Source organism: Papio anubis, chromosome 8, assembly GCF_008728515.1.
Source record: "Papio anubis isolate 15944 chromosome 8, Panubis1.0, whole genome shotgun sequence".
NCBI classification, from domain to species: domain Eukaryota; kingdom Metazoa; phylum Chordata; class Mammalia; order Primates; family Cercopithecidae; genus Papio; species Papio anubis.
In genome coordinates, this window is record NC_044983.1 from 24,810,028 (window position 1) to 24,827,510 (window position 17,483).

The 17,483-nt window shown below is 42.5% G+C and overlaps 1 protein-coding gene across 2 annotated transcripts in view; it reads right to left on the bottom strand.

Moving 5' to 3' along the window:
• Positions 1-510: 510 nt before the first annotated feature.
• ADRA1A (adrenoceptor alpha 1A) overlaps positions 511-17,483 on the bottom strand; it is a 112,803-nt gene continuing 95,830 nt past the window's right edge. Inside the window, exons 3-4 of one of the 2 annotated variants that reach the window (XM_009212735.4) lie at positions 17,068-17,453; positions 511-12,308 (exon numbers count right to left, since the gene is read on the bottom strand). In XM_009212735.4, the coding sequence (XP_009210999.1) occupies positions 12,300-12,308; positions 17,068-17,453 (395 nt within the window). In that variant the 3' untranslated portion in view covers positions 511-12,299. Of the gene's footprint in view, positions 17,454-17,483 lie in introns of both variants that reach the window. The other variant, XM_003902573.5, reaches the window with a different exon arrangement.

Sequence of the window (17,483 nt, forward strand, 5' to 3'; positions counted from 1 at the left end):
CACATTCCCCCACTACCTGCTTCTAAACCTGATGATCCAGGTGTATTCTGGTCCTTGCCCATATCTTGAATGCAGTCCCTGTATACCCTATGTCCGATCTACCCTATTTATTATTTTTTCCAGTATACTTTCTATTTTATTTTTTTTAAAGTGAGGATATAAAAATGAGATTCTTGAAGAAAATAATAAAGTGTTATCTTTGGAAGGTAAACTTAAAGGTACCTTCTATTGTGCTCTTCCTATACTTATTTACTTATTTTCTACATTTTCTATAATGAATGAGTTATTTCTATAACAAAAAGATGCTACTTACAAATGGATAAATGAAGACAAATCTTAAAACAAATCTTAATACCTATTCATCCAAAAAGCAAAGGACACTTTGCAAACTATTACAATCTACCTTATGCAGCTGGCTGAAGATACCAACTTTCTTTGTCTGCGCTACCCACTCCATTTCTCAAGAGACATTAACAACACACCATGATTGAAGAACTAGGGTGTTATGTGTTTAAAGAAAGAGGTTTAAAATATTTTATTAGAGAACACATATCAATATTGAACAACACTTAAATAGATGGCATTCATATTAATAAGGACAATATAAATTCTTATAATTTGAACAGTCACTTTGTTCAACAAATAAAATAAATTCATTTTTATCAGTGGGCATGATCCATGAAGTGTATATTTTCAATAATTTATTCATCTGCTTAGTACTATATACATTCATTTTCTTTGAAAAGAAACATAAAATCAACGTGATTGTTTATCACATCACATCATAAACAGATGGACCTGTAAAAATGGCGTGTAGAAAATTCAGAAACACTTAAACAGCACATTCCAAGGATACTGAGTCCATTTAAGAGAAATTAAACGCTTTGAAGCCATTGTAGTCAGCCTGGGTGTCATATATATGCATCAATACAAAATGTTGCCACAAATTCAAGTATACTGATTCACACACATAAATATATTATTCTGACATAGGAGAGAATGCTCCCTTGAATAGTATAGCGTGCATACCAAACTCTCAGCATGATTCAGATTAACTTTTTTTTTTTTTTTTGTAAAATGGAAGGAAAGGTAATGACATCGTCAACTTAGTCGACCAAATACCAAACCTGGAGAAGGTGGACGTGGTTCACAAACACTGCACAGTTAGAAATTGCACCATACATGGAATCTTATTTGTCACAACAATTGTTAAAGGTTACAGAAAAACCATAGCAGCTAAAACCATCCAGTCAGCCCACATTTGCTTCTGTGGCAACGTGGAAATGCTGTGTTTGTATTTTGAACAAATGTAACAAGGAAACAGAAACGCTGCAGCAAGCCAGGAAATGTCACCAGGTTCATTGTTAAATGGCGTCAGCTTTATTTACTGAAGTATAATTTTAATTTCACAGGCAAAATGGACCTCCAAATTTGTTTTCCTTAGCCCCAGCAAGTCAAGTCCTTCCTAACTGCTAGTTGATTGCAAAAGTGCAGCTTCAAGTCTGTCCCTTTTGCGTTCATTTCTGCGCCCCCCACCTCTAGTCCATCAGGTTTCTAACACGAGCAGACACTCTTTCATACGCTTCAGTGTAGCGTGAGATGTGACCCTTCGGTGATGTGAAAGTCAACTTTTGGGTGTATTATAGTGATTCAGTTATTTTCTTTTTTGTTGTTGTTGTTGTTGTTGTAAAACTTGTTTTTTAAAAACTTGCTGCAGAACATCTTGCTAAAAACAATTTCTCAATTAGTAGGAACACTGAATTGCCTTGTATGTGATTTGCTTGTTTAGACGTCCAAAGCATTTGGTTATTCTTAAGAATTAGGCACTTCCATTCTTGAGCAAATATTTATTTGTGTGAAGAGAGAGAAATAGACCTCCTTTTTTTTTTTTTTTTTTTTTTTTGTTTAGCCATCCCACTGTAATGCTGCACCAGGCCTTGAGAACAAAGAGAATCAGACAACTGGGAAACCAAGGCTTTGTGATTTTCAGCCAAGCCAAACATGGTCACTCTGTCAGGAAAGCCTTCGACTCACCACCGACTGGCTGTTTCAGTGAGTTCTTTCTTGGCTTAAAAAAAGAGTGAGAAGAAGAGCAGTTGTGTGGTTTGCCTGTGGGGACTTGGGCAGTGGGGGTTTGTAGAGCCAAGTGGTCACCATGATAAGTGAGACTGACTGCCCTGTGCCCCGACATTTGGGAGGAGGCAGCAGCCCCAGCACACGCCCAGGGTTTACCAGCCCCTGGGCCTTTGCACAGATTCCTCCCTTCTTTGCCTGGAACAACTGTTTCTGTTCCCCACCCCATTGTGTCCTCCAAGACTCACCGTAGAGATCACCACTTTTGAAAAGCCTAACTCTGCAGTCGACTGAGGCCCTCCACCAAGCTCCCATGGCACTGTGTCAATATCATAGATGCTTGGAGGGCAAGGACTATGTCTCTGCCCTTGTTATTCTCCATCCCCTGGACTTGGGGCTGGAGCACAGTCAGCTACACTGAATATTATAGAGTGAATAAAGAAATGAGAGAGCAGAGAGTGCAACAGCAGCTCTCTTTGAACAAAGGGGATTTTGTTTTGCAGCATGATTTTCATGTCTATGAATGTTCCAGAATTCAAGGGACACTGACTTTTACAAGTTAAATGTGGCTTGTTTTTCTTTTAAAAATATTTTATTCTGAAAAATTTCAAACATGCACAAACATGGAAGAACAGCGTGTGGCCTTGCCTGCCATTCTTATTTCATCTATCACCCTTGCTTCTCCACTTTTGGCAATAAAACTTTCAAGCAAATTGTAAACATACTTTGATATGCACTTACCAGTTAAGGACAATGCCATTATCACATCCAATAAAATTTAAAGTAACAATCTAATTATCTAACATCTAATAGGACCCAGCCTATTCTTAATTTTCTCCAATTACTTCAAAAATGTCTTTTTACACTTTGTTTTAATAAAGATCTAAATGAACAACGCTTATACAGTATACTTGATGAATACATCTCTTAAGAATATTTTAACCCATAAAAGTTCCCCTTTTTAAAATGCCATTTACTTATTGAAGAAACTGGGGTGCCTTATGGAATTCCTCACACCCTACACATGGCTGATCATTCTCAGTGAACTTTTAGGAATGAAATGGGGGAGGGAGGTTGTATGAAACTGATTTACAAAAAATCGAGCTATTTGTCTCCGAAGGCTCTTTTCCTCTTGCCCTTTGCATTCATGATCATTCCTTAAGTTACGTTTTTCTTGCATCAGCAACAGTAATATATTGGATTTGTACCTTAGTCAGAAGGATTCTTGATAAAGAATTCAATCCATGTGACACGCAAGGCTCCTGGGCTCCTGGGGTGGATTCCAAAGACAGTGGTTCACAGGATGAGTGGTGGGTTTGCTTCACTCGTGCATTTGCTTCAAATGCTCCCCTTCCTTGGGCAGTAAGGACAACAGTCGTGGACAGGAAGCTGGCTTCATGTTATGGGTGTGTGTCCCTTTAAAACACAAGGTAGACTAACCTTTAATTAATCATGCATTTTTAATATCCTAGGCATCATGCATCAATGTGATCACAATTTTACCCTTTTGTAGAGTAAGAATTCTTACTCCAGACCCAATGTGTCCATTTTCACAAGTTCAGACTCCGGTAGAGCGGGTTCTTCTCAAATTGAGGATCCCTCTAATTTTCTCATTAGCCAGGCTGCTCACATTCTGCTCCCTGTGAGATGATGCTTTTGGTCTTCTTTCTCCAAACACTGAAAGAACTGAACACTCTTCTTTTTAATTTGGGCCAACACCAATCCGTTCATCCTTGCAGCTGCTTCTCAAAATCCAGAAGACTGAAATAGTCATAGACTGTGTTTACATAAAGCAGAGTTGGGCCAAGAACTTCATCCCCGAAAGTGACTTTTTTCCTCTCTTTAAAACAATTTTGAGATTCTGAGTCACGAGAGACCATTTGGCAGGGAGATGGCAGCAAGTCCCTGCCAAATTCAGCCTCCGAGCATGGCTGACTGCCCCGTCAGCCTGAGTTGTGGTGAGCTGAGCTTGCAGTGTGGACCTCCCTCTGAAGCCACCTGCCTAGAAGGCTGCTGGAGACCACTTAAAGGGCGCCCCAGAAAAGTCTAGACTTGACTGGCAGAACCTGAAATTGGAACTAAGATTGTGACCTGGAGCTTCCATGCGAGTCTGGAAGTGCAGCGTCAAGTCTGTCCCTTTTGCTTCCATTTCCCCCATCCCCCACCTCTACTCTGTCAGGTTTGTGACACAAGCAGACACTCATACGCTTCAATGTAGCATGAGTCGTGACCCTTGGATGATGTGAAAGCCAGCCTTTGGGGGTATTATAGTGATCTTCAACTTGCAGTGAAATCAAAACGACCTCTGTTCATGATTGGGAATTTGCGGTTTTGGCTTGTAAACATTTACTTCCAATAGTTGCCCAAGCCCGGAGGTGCTCATCCCATATTTCCTTAGATGATGTTACATCTTAGTTTTGCTTCAAATGCTGTACTGCCTTCCAGTGGTCAAAACTACTTCTCTTTCCCATAACATCATTTATATAAGCACACGCACGCACACACACAAAGGCAAACACACACACCTTTTCTATAATGACTGCATTTTATGTAGTGTCTTTCATAGGACAACTATGATAACTTAAAATACTTTCTATTACTAAGCAAGTAGCCAATGTGAGGAAGATGACAAACACCAGCCTTGGATACTCTTGTTCTGGCCTGTCTACAATTCAGAGAGCTTGGTGGAAATCTTCAAAGTCGTGCAGTTTGCCTGATTTTTAAAAGCTAAGACAAATTTTCCAGGTGGAGATATTTCCAACCCAAAGAAAGTAGCGTGGTGTGGGGAATAACTGAGAGCTGGGATTTGGTGCCTAGCACATTGAATGCAGGAATGACAGGACCTGACCCACGGTGCAGCAGGTGCTTTGTGACCTGCTTTCTAATTACAGAGAAATGAATGTCTTCGGGTGGGCATGACCAACTCCTGGAAATGTAAACCTGAAGTGAGATAAAGAGCAAAGGAAAGTGAAGGACTTATTTTCTCTCTTCCTGCATATGGCACTTTCAGTGCTTGAAGATACTTTAAAGGTCATCTAATTTATAGTCGCGTCTTATTTAGATGGCATTTGAGAGGGGAAATGAAGACGGGGAAAGAGTGCTAGCATTTATAGGGGGCCTACTATGATTTTATAGCTTTATCAGCTCATAAGGCATTTCATGTACACAATTTTATCTGCTAATCCCATTTCACAGGTGAGGAAAATGGCTCAAGAGAGGTCACATGACTTGTTTAGGGCCTCTTAAATAGGTACAGAGATGGGGACTGCAGTGAAGCCCAGGCCTGTGACTCCTAGTCCATCATTGGTCTTCTCTCAACACCATTTTCCAGATCCTTCCAGTGCCCTTCCTAGCATGGGCCTTGGAGTGGAGTTGGGAAGGTCACGTTTAGCAAGCTAAGCGGTGAGCACAGGAGAACACCAGGAGAACATAGAAGAGAACACAGTTCTTTCCAGTCTTTCTCTTTTTCAAAACTCCCTGCAGACTTGACTTACTTTCCTTGTCTCATACCCATAATGTATTTATTCTCTGGGAAAATATTTCCTTTGTAATGTGACTATGAAATCTCATACCTTACCATACCATGTGCAAAAAACTTGGCATGTAGTGGATACTCCGAAAATACCATTTTTACTATTTAAACTTTATCTTTGTATAAATCATCATGGATGCATTATAGGGAGCAAAATGATTTCGTTGTTGGCAATATTGGGTTAAGTTTCTGTGTTAATACTGGAGAGTGAATTGCTTGTGACTTGTTATACCCAGAGATAAAAATAGTTTGTTTTCCCTCACATCTGATGAAGAAAGCATGTGTTTTTGATTCAGCTTTAAATGCTGAGGCAGAATTTCTGTTGCACAAATGTCAGCTCTCACTTGTTGAAGTTTAAGTATCAGCGTTGTGTATGATGTTCAGAAGAAGAAGTTGGGGCCAGACAAGCTGCTGGGAATGGGGATGAGAGCAACCAACAGACCTCAGTTTTTATTCAATTATTTCCTAATAAAAGTTTGACTCTTTTTGTTTAAAGTATGTAGAAAACTAGCAATAGATTGTTATTTAAATATTTGTAATGCTTGCTTTGATCTTAAAAATACTTCACAGAAGTACTTTTTAATAGCCTTCCTACTTGTCAGATTGACTTTGGACATCCTTATTTGTAGATTCAAGCTGCTCATTCCCCACCACATTCATCAAGATCCCCTCCTTCTCTGCTCTTTACAACCACTGTCACCTCTGCTATGACTCCAGGACTGACTAGGGGAGGCACTGTGGGGCACGAAGTACTTTACCCGATGCTCAGCTTTTGATTAATGGGCCACAGCCTTCCTATCTCTTGAGACTTCAATTAGTCAAACTCTTTTCATTATGAAAGATAAGGCTGCATTTAGCAACAGGAATGAAGACAAGGGAGTGGAAGAAATGCAATGTTTAAAGATAAATCAATAAGCCATTGCTACACTTATTCGAACCTGGTTTTGGATGGCTTTTGGGCTTGAATAGACTGAATACTTTAGTAGGCTTTTCCTTTTGATGTGATTTTCCCCCTGTCATTTCCAGATTGGACTAAAGTTGGTACATCACGTGACTCTAGACAGCAAAGGTGTTCTGATGTGATTGATATTGTGGAAGCAGAAACACTTGCAACCTGAGAGTGCCCAGGGAGGAAGGAGGGGGATAGGAGGCCACAGCGGCATGGTGTCTTGCCCAGAAAACACAACAGCAGGTGCAATGCAGTTAGAACAGTCCTGATTCTTCCAAATGAGGATAAATGCTCGTTGCTTCTTAGCAGGAACCAGGACAGAAGAGAATATATCACTCTGTGGCTGTCAGGGAAACACTGTGAGGCAATACAAGGCTCTTGGGTTGGGTGATTAAGTGGAAATGGCATGGAATTTTTCAAGAGGCACAAGGTGTGCAGGCCAGGATGCCCTGAGACCAGGCAGAGTGGGCAGCAGGGCAGCAGGACCGTCTTATTGCGCTTACGAAGGCTTAGGTTTTAAGAGTGGGAGGTGGTCTTCAGAAGGTCGAAATTAAGACAGCTTTTAGCAGGGCCTAGCTGTCTACATCCTCATATCAAATCCAAACAATGCAGCTTCCTTTCCTCTTTTCTGTCAGTTTTAGGCTATGAGAAGAGTAGAGGAAAATTACATGAAGCTCTTTGGCACCCATTTTTTAAGCCAGTTGTGTGATACAGGGTAGACAGCACTGATATACCCTTAGCCCACCTATCACTGGCATGGGGGCCCCAGCATGATCACAGGGCTCTCATGTGGTCCTCAATGCCCCAGTTCCCAAGATTGGGCTCTGCTGTTGGTTCTTATCCCATCTTGTTCAGTCTCACCCTTCTCTCGGAGTCTAGGGTCTATCCTATTTAATGATGGGGCTCTGCTTCCTCAGGTGCAGATGTCTCTGGGTAAGCATATGCCCACTTGACTCAAGATGGCTGGGATTCCCCACTGCTGACCTGGGGTTCCCCACTGCTGTGCTCTGCACCCCTAACTGGATCTTACTGTCCCTAAGAATCCTCAGGGTCATCAACTTGAGCCTTTCTGAGTGGATCTTCTGATGTTTCCAGGTCCCTGGGGACTGGCCTCCCAGCTGCTATCTGTAACTAGTGGTTGGATCTTATTACTTGTTCTGCTGTGCACCCCTCTCTCCATGTTTGCTTAGGGGCTGGAGTACTGTCATGGGCATGCTAAGTGACAGACCATTGCTGCCATCCAGGAGTTCTCCTCTAGTTGAGAAGACAGGACTTATATAAGTACAGTGTATACAAGGTACCCTTTAAAATACTTTAAATAGATACAGACTTTTAAAGACAACAGAAAAATTACAATAGACTACAGAATTAGTTGCCAAATAGATTCTACAGACAATTGCTGTAAGAACTTGGAGAGAAATTGGAATGATCAGAAAGGGCCGAATTTAAACTTCTAATCTGGGAAAAGAATTATGGATACATTTTGTATGGGCAGAAATGAGAGAGTGAGGAGAGAGTCCTTATGGGCTCAAATGAGTCTCCCACAGATTCCTATGTTGAAGTCCCCAAGACCTCAGAATGTGACTGTATTCAGTGATAGTGCCTTTTAAGGCATGGTGTGGTTAAATGAGGTGATGAGGGTTGACCCTAATCCAATAAAACAGGTGTCCTTATAAGAAGAAGAAATTGGGACAGAGAAATGCACAGAGGAAAGACCATGTGAAGACACAGCGAGAAGATATCTATCTATAAGTCAAGGAGAGATGCCTCACAGGAAACAACCAGCCAACGCCTTAATCTTGGACTTTCCAACCTCCAGAATGGTGGCGCAATATATTTCTGTTGTTGAAGCCACCCCATTTGTTTGTTATGATTGGCTAGGACACTAATATGATGGAGCTGGAAATGCATGGAGCTGTGCTGTATCTGCAAAAGCAGGAGCATACTGGTTGGGAGAAGATCCTTTACTTAAAGCAGAAAAGTTCCTGGAACAAGAATATGATGAGTTGGCAGAAGGACTCCGTGAACAAGTTCCAGCAGCAGATGGGCTGCTGGGGACAGGGACAAAGAGCAGCACACCAGAAGAAAAAGAACACCCTTTGCCTGGTTGACAGTTTTGCTTAGGGTATACATTCCGATGGGTTAAGCATTGCTCAATGCTATCATAAAACCAGCTTTACTTTATGGGATTAATCAAGGCCTGGAAGGCCCTCAGGTGCTCTTAAGAGGGAAAGTTAACAGGAAAGGAACAATAAGGGCAAGAGACAGAAGATGCAGAAGAGAAAGAGAAGGTGACTTTGCTGGGCTCAGTAGAGACTTTTGAACCATCAGAGAGTGGTAAGAGGTGCACACCACGGAGGCTGATAGAAATACTGCAGCCACCCACTCTGACCACCAACTCTTTTCTAAAATGCGGCTGCACGTTGTGTTTGTACTTGGAAGCAATTGTATAAGAACAGAAAGGCAGCACTGCAAGCAGAGGGTAAAAGTCCATGGGGGCCTTCAGAATGTCCTCACCCTCCTGGCACCATCTCATGCCCTGGGCTCTCTGGAGGATGTGGGCCTGGAGCTCACAGAATCAGGCTGACCTGGGAAGAGGATGGAGTTGCTGAGGGCAGCCCCATCTCGTCACCCAGAGCTATGCATGGAGCATGGATTCCATGGGAAATGGCACCCTCTGGAGGAAGGGCACCCACCCCAGCTTCTTTCACTGTTTGTAACTTTAGCAAGAAGGGGACAGTGGAATTATGGAGAGGATGGGATCAGGAAAGGAGATGGGAAAGATGAAAGGGCACAGGACCAAGGCCAAACAGGGGACAAGGAAGGGAAGGGAGGGGAAGCTGTCATGTGGCATCAGCCCAAGGTGGCAGTGGTGTTATTACTGAATGGCCTCAGTATTTCCGGGTTCTTCCATATCAGTTCTGCACCCACCACCATCCATGCCCCACCCCAGAGCCCTGCTGTGGAGTCTCCTCTCTCAACACTGTGAACACTGTGCCTTTGGCTGCAGGAACTGCACCTTATTTCTGATTGGGAAAGTCTTTCTCTTCCTTGTTGCCCATCAGGACTGGAGAGAGGAAGGAACAAGAGGTTCCTCCAACAAAGTGTGTCAGCTCAGGGAAACATGAATCTGGTATTCCCAGGGGAGGGACAAATATGCTTCCCCATAGTAATATCATTTCTATTCCAGTTAGTCAAAGAGAAAGGAAAAATAAGAAAAGATGAAGTGGAGAAGGAGGAGAAGGAGGAGGAAGAGGAAGAGAAAAAGGAGGAGAGAAATTCTGCATCCTATCTGTTGTTTGGAAATGCCTGTCATACCCAGCATGCTTTCTGAACCCCCTGACTCTTCTTGGTGAGCTCCAGGCAGGCCCTCAAATGCCCTGGTGTGGGGTGCCATGTCCAGGACTCAAGGAGCCAAGTGTGGCCCTGAAATTCTCTTGAGGGCCTCTGGGGACCTCCACTTGGGCAGGTCCCAAGGGTCTGGGAGGAATTTCAGGTTGGCCTTGCTCAAGAGGTGTGTATTTATTATTGCTACTCTTAGGGTCAGCCAGATTGTGCTGTGGGGGTTTCCCTGATGAGGTGAGGAGCTGAATGATGTTGAGGCTCCCTGGGCTCCAGTGTACCTTCCTGCTCTACAGACGACAGCAGTGGGGGTGGCAGAGGCTCATCTCGTATCCTGATGCCTGCTTGGAAGGTCACAACAATTCATGGAGTGAGGCCACTCTGAATATGGACTTGTCACTTTATCCAACGACTCATGCAGGCTGAGAACTTGAATTTAGCCAAGTGGAATTGTGTCAATGGCATATGAAAAAATATTTGTATGTTGAACACCGAAACCCATTGTTTAGCATCATCTGTGCTACACTGTTAGCTAGTAATGGCATAGATCATGACGGCAAATTATGGCCAATGAGCTCACTCCGACCTGCAGCCTAACCAGGTTTTGTTTGTTTGTTTTGTTTGAGAGAAGAAGGGTTTTTACATTTTAGAGGGTTGTTCCCCCTGGCCCCAAAAAGGCTAAACAAATAAGAATGTGTGATAGAGACTGTATGACCCCACGATGCCTAAAATATTTACTATCTAGTCACATACAGAAAAGGTTTGCAAACTCCTAAGGTACATTAAATAGATTTTTATTTTTTGGTTCATCTGGGAACATCCTCCCCCTCCCCCATTTATAACAATGCCTCTTGGAAAAATGCTTTCTTGACTTTGAAATAGATGAACCCGGACTCCATCCAGCTTGTAAGCTGGGGACTCTCTGTGCCTCTTTTTCATGCCAAGTGCAGGGCGGGGTGCAGGAGAGGTCGTTTGCTGCTGCTGATAACCAGTGGGTGTGCAATGACCCACAGGCTGACCGGGAAAATAATTATTCCCCAAACTCCCTTTGGGACCTCTGCATTCCTGAGGACATTAAGGTGACAATCACTGCCTTACATGTCACCCTGTGGAGCAAACCAAGAGCCTCCTGCCCTGCATATTTCCTTGGCTCCGCTGCTGCCATCTAGGGAGAAAGAACAGAATCACCTGTGCTTGTCTGTCAGTCAATGACAGAAGCATAGACAAATATGCCCTTGGTCCCTAGAACAGTGGCATGCCGCCCAGCCATGGCAGAGATAAGGTGGGAGAGAAAGTGCCAATAGAGCTGGGATTATAGGTCAGGGACAAATGAGTGAGATATGAAAGTCAGAGTGTCGAGAAATACAGTGGACCTGGGAAACATTGAGGTGTCATGGAAAAAGGAGTCGGAGGCTGGCTTTGGGGATATTCAAATAAACCCTTAAATCTCCCACCTCCTCTTTTCTTTATATGCTAAAGTGTAGGTAATAATCTATTTCTTCTCCTTCTACTGCACAGGGATGACTTAAGATAGGCACAATTACTTTGACAAATATAAAGTGCTATGTAAATGGACAGAAATAGTAAACTCAAGTTGGGATTTTCTGTCTTAGCTTTCTCTCTACTGCATTTGAATGCACCTGTGGGACCCAGGCTTTTGAAGAAGCCAGTGCCTTCATGTTTTTTCTCCAAATACAGTGTACATTTGCTCTTAAATTTTCTGCCTAATTAAGTCTGTAGTTTTTATAGTTTAGTAATAGTCATTTTCAGCTTATAACGTGGCTCCACTGAATATGATATGGAGAAAAAGTAAAGTAATAACTCCTGAGCCACACAAAAAGGAAAGGCAATTATTTTGTCTTTTGAAATGAATAAGCCATAATCTTTAGGGCAGTTCCTTGCTTATCAGTTGCAGCAAGGCATGACTCAACCATCCTGCTTTGAGCGATGTCTATGGTAAATCTTCCTGCTTCTAAACCCCTCCACCCCCAAACCCCACAACCTTCCTTTTAGGTGGGAGAACCAGTAATGCATGTTTCAGCAGCAAAGCAGAAATGACAATTTCCTGCATAGAGTAGATACGGCCCATTCTCAACCCCTCCTTCACGACATTTGGGTCCGGGGAGCACGAATGAGCTAATGCTGATGGGAGCAGGGCTGGTGTCCTCCGCTGAAATCCTAACTTGCTTTTGTCAGCCCAGCCCCACAACGGTCATCTCCACTCACTCCGCTCCCAGGGGTTCTGGAGGGCCAGGAGGCCACAGCTGCCATTGCTTTCTGAAGATGGTGGGCACCACAGCAGCCTGGCTCAGCCCAGCTCCCCAGCACAGTCTGCAGACACGGAGCGGTGCAAACAGTGTTCCAACTGGGCTCCACTGGAGCTGTGCGCAGGTGGTTTCATGGTTAAAAGTCCTAGTAGTGTAAAAAAAATCAGAGTAACTGGTAAGCATACCTCTGATGTCTCCGTATTTGCCTCCTCTGCTTTCTTTTCACTTGGTTTTTCCTTGCAGAGTTTACCTTGGAGAGTTTACCTCCCATCTGCTTGGGTGCCCTTTGCTGATGAGCAGAGCTCTTTCTTTAATTAAGTCAACAAGTATTCATACACACAGGCAGCATCGTTTTTGGCTAAAGGACCTGAGCAGACCAGCCCCAGAAGCAATTGAAAAAGTCTGTCAAGCTCTGATTGAGTAGCCGTGATCAAAGAGTGAACAATTACCTGCCCAAGCAAATAGTTCCTAAAATGTTCTCATCCCAGGTCTTAACCATGAAACCTACTGGGCCAGAAGGTCAGGCTATCCAGTGTTCACTTGTGAAAAGAAATTAGGAACAAGCGATGTCACATAATACATAGCCATAACTTCCAACTGGCTCCTAATTTTCAGACTGCCTAAGTCTCCAGCTACCTGGAGATCAACATTCTGAACCCTTTCCCCATGGTGGCATTATAAAATTCACATGCTTGATATGTTCTCTGCAATTCTTGGTGAAATATCTATTCCCCTCTGTCCAACTAAAAAAAATCCATTCCCCTCTGTCCAACTAAAAACGTAGTTGGAATACAGGTGAGTGAGAGTGACTTATGTTGTATTTGTTTTCATTTATTTTTAAAACGGATGTACTCCCCGAAAGTGTTTCTATGAACTGTGGTTGGTCATCAATAACTTCAATACAACACCCGATATGTGTCCTGTCTGCAACTGCATTTTACTGTTCTTGGCCAATGCAGCCCCTTCTGCATTCTCTTCTATGCTCATCTTCCCCCAACGTGCCATTAGTATGTCCTCCTTGCAAGGCCTTAATCACATTCCAGGCCATTAACTCCTAAAAATGTGGTGCAGTCTGATAGTTAGAAGTGCAGACACCAAACCCTTCCACAGATGTCCTGCTCTTGGGTTTGACTGGGCTGGAGATTTGGCAGCATGTTTGCCATGGTTAATTTGGAGGCAAATCCCAAGGAAACAGAACATTAAAAAGTTTGGATATGGCTTGGCATTCTCAGCATACCCAATCCAAATGGGAAAACTTTTACCCCCATTCTCTTGAGGAAGGAGGGATATGGAAAATGTGCAGGTTGAGAATAGGGAGACCTAGGTTTAAATCATGGTTCCCCCTTGGCCTTGGGCAAGTCCTTAACCTCTCACAATGATGGGATTTTTATCTGTAAAATAGGGGTAGCAGAGTTTCCAGGGAGTTTAGAGGCAATGGGTGCAAAATTTCCTGCAGATGCCTGGCACACAGTATGAGCTAACAGAAAAATCTTAAGAGAATATTTATTTACCCAAACACTACTATCTACCATGGAATATTTATTTTTGAATATTTTGGAGAGTGTTAGACATGCTATGTGACTACAAGCAGAAGTCCTCTTGGATAAGACATGAGAGAGGCAAATGAAAGAAAACTGACGAGTAAAATGCTTTTCTGAAATCCTTGACGTAGTCTGGGGAAATTTTTGAAGAAGGAGATTCAGGGTCTCTCTTAATGCATGCAGTTTGAGTTGCAGAATAAACTCAAAATTTCCCTATCCCATAATGTCAGAATAAACTCAAATTTTCCCTATCCCATAATGTCATGTTGATTTTTGTGATATTTAGACAATCCCAAAGCAAGTACTTTTTATAACATATTAGAGAAGACATCGTTACTCTGGGTAAATTCCTCAAACTCCAAATAGAAGCAGTAAACATGTGAGTATAAATATGACAATCACTTGCTAAACTGCAACAATTTTAGATATTTTTTGGCATGCCTAAAGGTACAGAGATTTAGGGGGAATGAGCAAAAAGTAATTCAACTCATATATTGTTTACCCCACTTTGACTAAGTTTTGGTTGACGTTATCAATTTCTTGTAAAATTGGTGTATCATGCTATGGGAAAGGAAAAAAATGTTAAAAGTTTACCTCCCTGGAGAGAGGGAGCTGGAGAAGAGTGTAGCAGACAATTATTTACGGATAGTTTTACACGGATACAATTGTCATGGTTTTAATCTGATGACTGAAAGATTCTCTAGTTGTTTATTTAGATTAGATGTGGCATTAGTGCCAGATTTCCTGTGTTTCTAAGCTTTCCCATATCTAAAATTTAAATGTGTCTGTAAAGGTGTTTAAAGGATCATCTCTAACATGGAATCATAATTCGCTGAAGAAAAATGATAGTCATTCTTCCCGTGGGGACGCTCTTTCTGTAAGGAGGAGTGGGGCAAGTGATTTTCTTATTCAGATTCTGGACCAAACTCATGTCAGCAATGAAACTGATCTTTCCTATCAAGGCCAAAGAGAAGCGAGGGTTTGCATATTCAATTTCTTCCTAGATGCCTGCCTCTATAATAGGACATCCACATCTGGCAGAGCTCTTATGGGACACACAGAGAGAACAGAAGAGTCTAAAAATCCAGCCAACATCTCAGTGCCAGAATCCAAGCTCTGAACACAAGGCTGAATATGTATCTGGCCAGTAAGAAGATACTCTTCAGAAAAAGGCTGAAAAAACAGTCACGCTCCAGGTCTCAGCACAACCTATAACAAAACTCAAATAAACATACAAACATACCCTCCATTGCAACGTGGAAAGAGATTTGTTTTTTTAGAAGGATTTAAGGAAATTATCATTTTGCTGCAAGGGAAGAAGAAAAGGATGTTGAGGCCACTACTCTTGCTGTGAAGGTTAGAGCTGCTTTGAATTTCTTGGAGGAATTACCCTAATAGAGGAAAGAGGCTAGGCAAATGGTCTTTAGTTTTAGACCACTGATTGTTGTCAAGAATTATTCCAAAAACATAAATCCTATTTTAAATCCTTATTGTGGAACGGCAGCCATATATAATTTTTGCATATAGTTACCATCTTCCTCATTAGTAAACTATAGCTTGAGCAGCCCTAATCCGAAAATCTGAAATCCAAAATGCTCTAAGATCTGAGATTGTTTGAGCACCGACATGACGCCACAGGTGGGAAATTCCACACCTGACCTCATGTCTATGGGTTGTAGTCCAAAACAGTCAATTAAAAATATTGTATAAAATTACCCTCAGGCTATGCATATGCGGTGTATATGAAACATAAATAAATTTTGTGTTTAGACTTGGGTCCCATCCCAGAGATATTTGATTATGTATATGCAAGTATTTCAAAATTTGAAAAAATCTGTAATCTGAAACACTTCTGGTTCCAAGCATTTCAGGAAAGAGATACGCAAGTTCTGTACTGAGTTATTATGGTTTACCAAAATTTGGTACACATAAAGCAAAATATAGCATGTTCCCCAAGTTCTTGCAGAAAAGTAGGAATAGATGAAGTTGAGTTGACTACTGGATCTTTTTCCAGAACAAATGGGCTTCTATCAAAAAATGTTTGCAAACTCCTGCTTTAGACAGTTCTTTGGTGATCCATCAGTATCTCTCTGAAGCTAAGCATTAGTATATTTCAAAGTTCGGGAAGAATGTATTTGGATCATAAGGCTCATTCCAACATGCCACAGGTGAAGCTCATTCATTATGCAATAGTGAAGCAGATGAGAAGTAATGGGAGACAATCTTTTGCCTTTCAAAATATTATAAGCTCTGGATTTTCATAACAGAGTTCTGGAACAGGTAAGTGATTTGTCAAGAAAGCCTTTTGTAAGCCATGTTGAAATGGCTGTGCAGTAAGTGAACAGCCTCTGTCTTTGCAAGAAATTAACAGCCACCCCAAGCTCTTGATGTTTAAAGATATTAGAGAGAAAGCCTATCATCATCTGATCTTGGAACTGTTTAATGGGTTTTCTCTCTAGTAGTTAAATTGAAAGAATGATGCTCAGGTCTACTGTCTTCTCTTGGGAAAAGCCATACCGCCCTGGTTGGTTCTTTCAACGCTCTCCTGACCCCGGGATAGAGAATGCTACATTCTGAGACATCATGAGTGCCCCTCACTCTCATCTTTGGGAAATGAGGAGCAGCATCCATTCAAAGTGCAGCCAAAGGTAAACTTCACTGTCAAGTTTCCCTCAAGCTGAGAAATTGGATGTGTCAGAAAGGGTGGAGTTTCAGAACTTGCTCTAAAAATAATGTGTCTGGATCTCGGCCACCATCTTAATGCTCTTCCTCTCTAAGCCCTCTCCCCATAAATGTCAAATGTGGCTGTCAGTAGGTTTAGCCTGAAAATAAAATCCCCTCACTTCCATCAAGAAATAGCTCCAAACTTAGAGTGTGTGCTCAAAATATTCATGATGAAATCATAATCCTGTATTTATAGTCTTTTGGATTGTGCATGAAATTCTGTTTCCCATGGTGGTTTTCGTTGAAGCGGGCACAGAGTGACCGAGAAAGCATTAGCTGCAGGGAAATGCTGTTCCGTATCGTTCTGAACTGGTTGGTTGTGAGAAACCCTCCCTCTTCCCTGTGCCCTATCCACTGCCTAATGAGTTGGGTTTACCCCCCACCCCATTCCCAGAAGGTCCCCTCTTTGATTGGTCCTGTCTTGTCCTCCAAGAAGAGCTGGCCTTCTGAGAAGGAAGTGGGGTGGGTACCTAAGCTTATTCCCCTTTCCTCTGCATCTTTCCTGTCCTAGACTTCCTCCCCGTTTTCACTGAGGGAGATGGTGTGGACCTTAATGGTTGGAACTTGATGGTTCTTGTCAAGGCTGGGGGTTGAGGGCCCTACACAGCAGCAGACCTGCAAAAAGCTTTTACTTCTCACCCGGGCTGTGGTGCAGGAGGATTGGTCTTTGGACACTGTAATCCTGGCAGATCCACGGGGCATGGAAGAGAAAAATTTCCATTCACAAACACCATCCGTCTTGGAGATCCTGTAGAAGGTCTCTCCTGATCCCACGGGGATGCGCACCGTGTCCTTGTGCTGCCCTTCCAGGGCCTGACTGGGCGGGTGCAGGGTGTAGCCCAGGGCATGTTTGGAAGACTGCTTTCTGCGGAGACACTGGATTCTCAAGACATTCTGAAAGGCCTTTTTGAACTCTTGGCTGGAACATGGGTATATGATGGGGTTGATGCAGCTGTTTAGATATCCGAGCCAAAATACTATTTTAAAAACTGTTTCAGAGGGCTTGATATCAGGGAAGAAAGACCCTGGAAGAAAACACACAGATTGATATATAT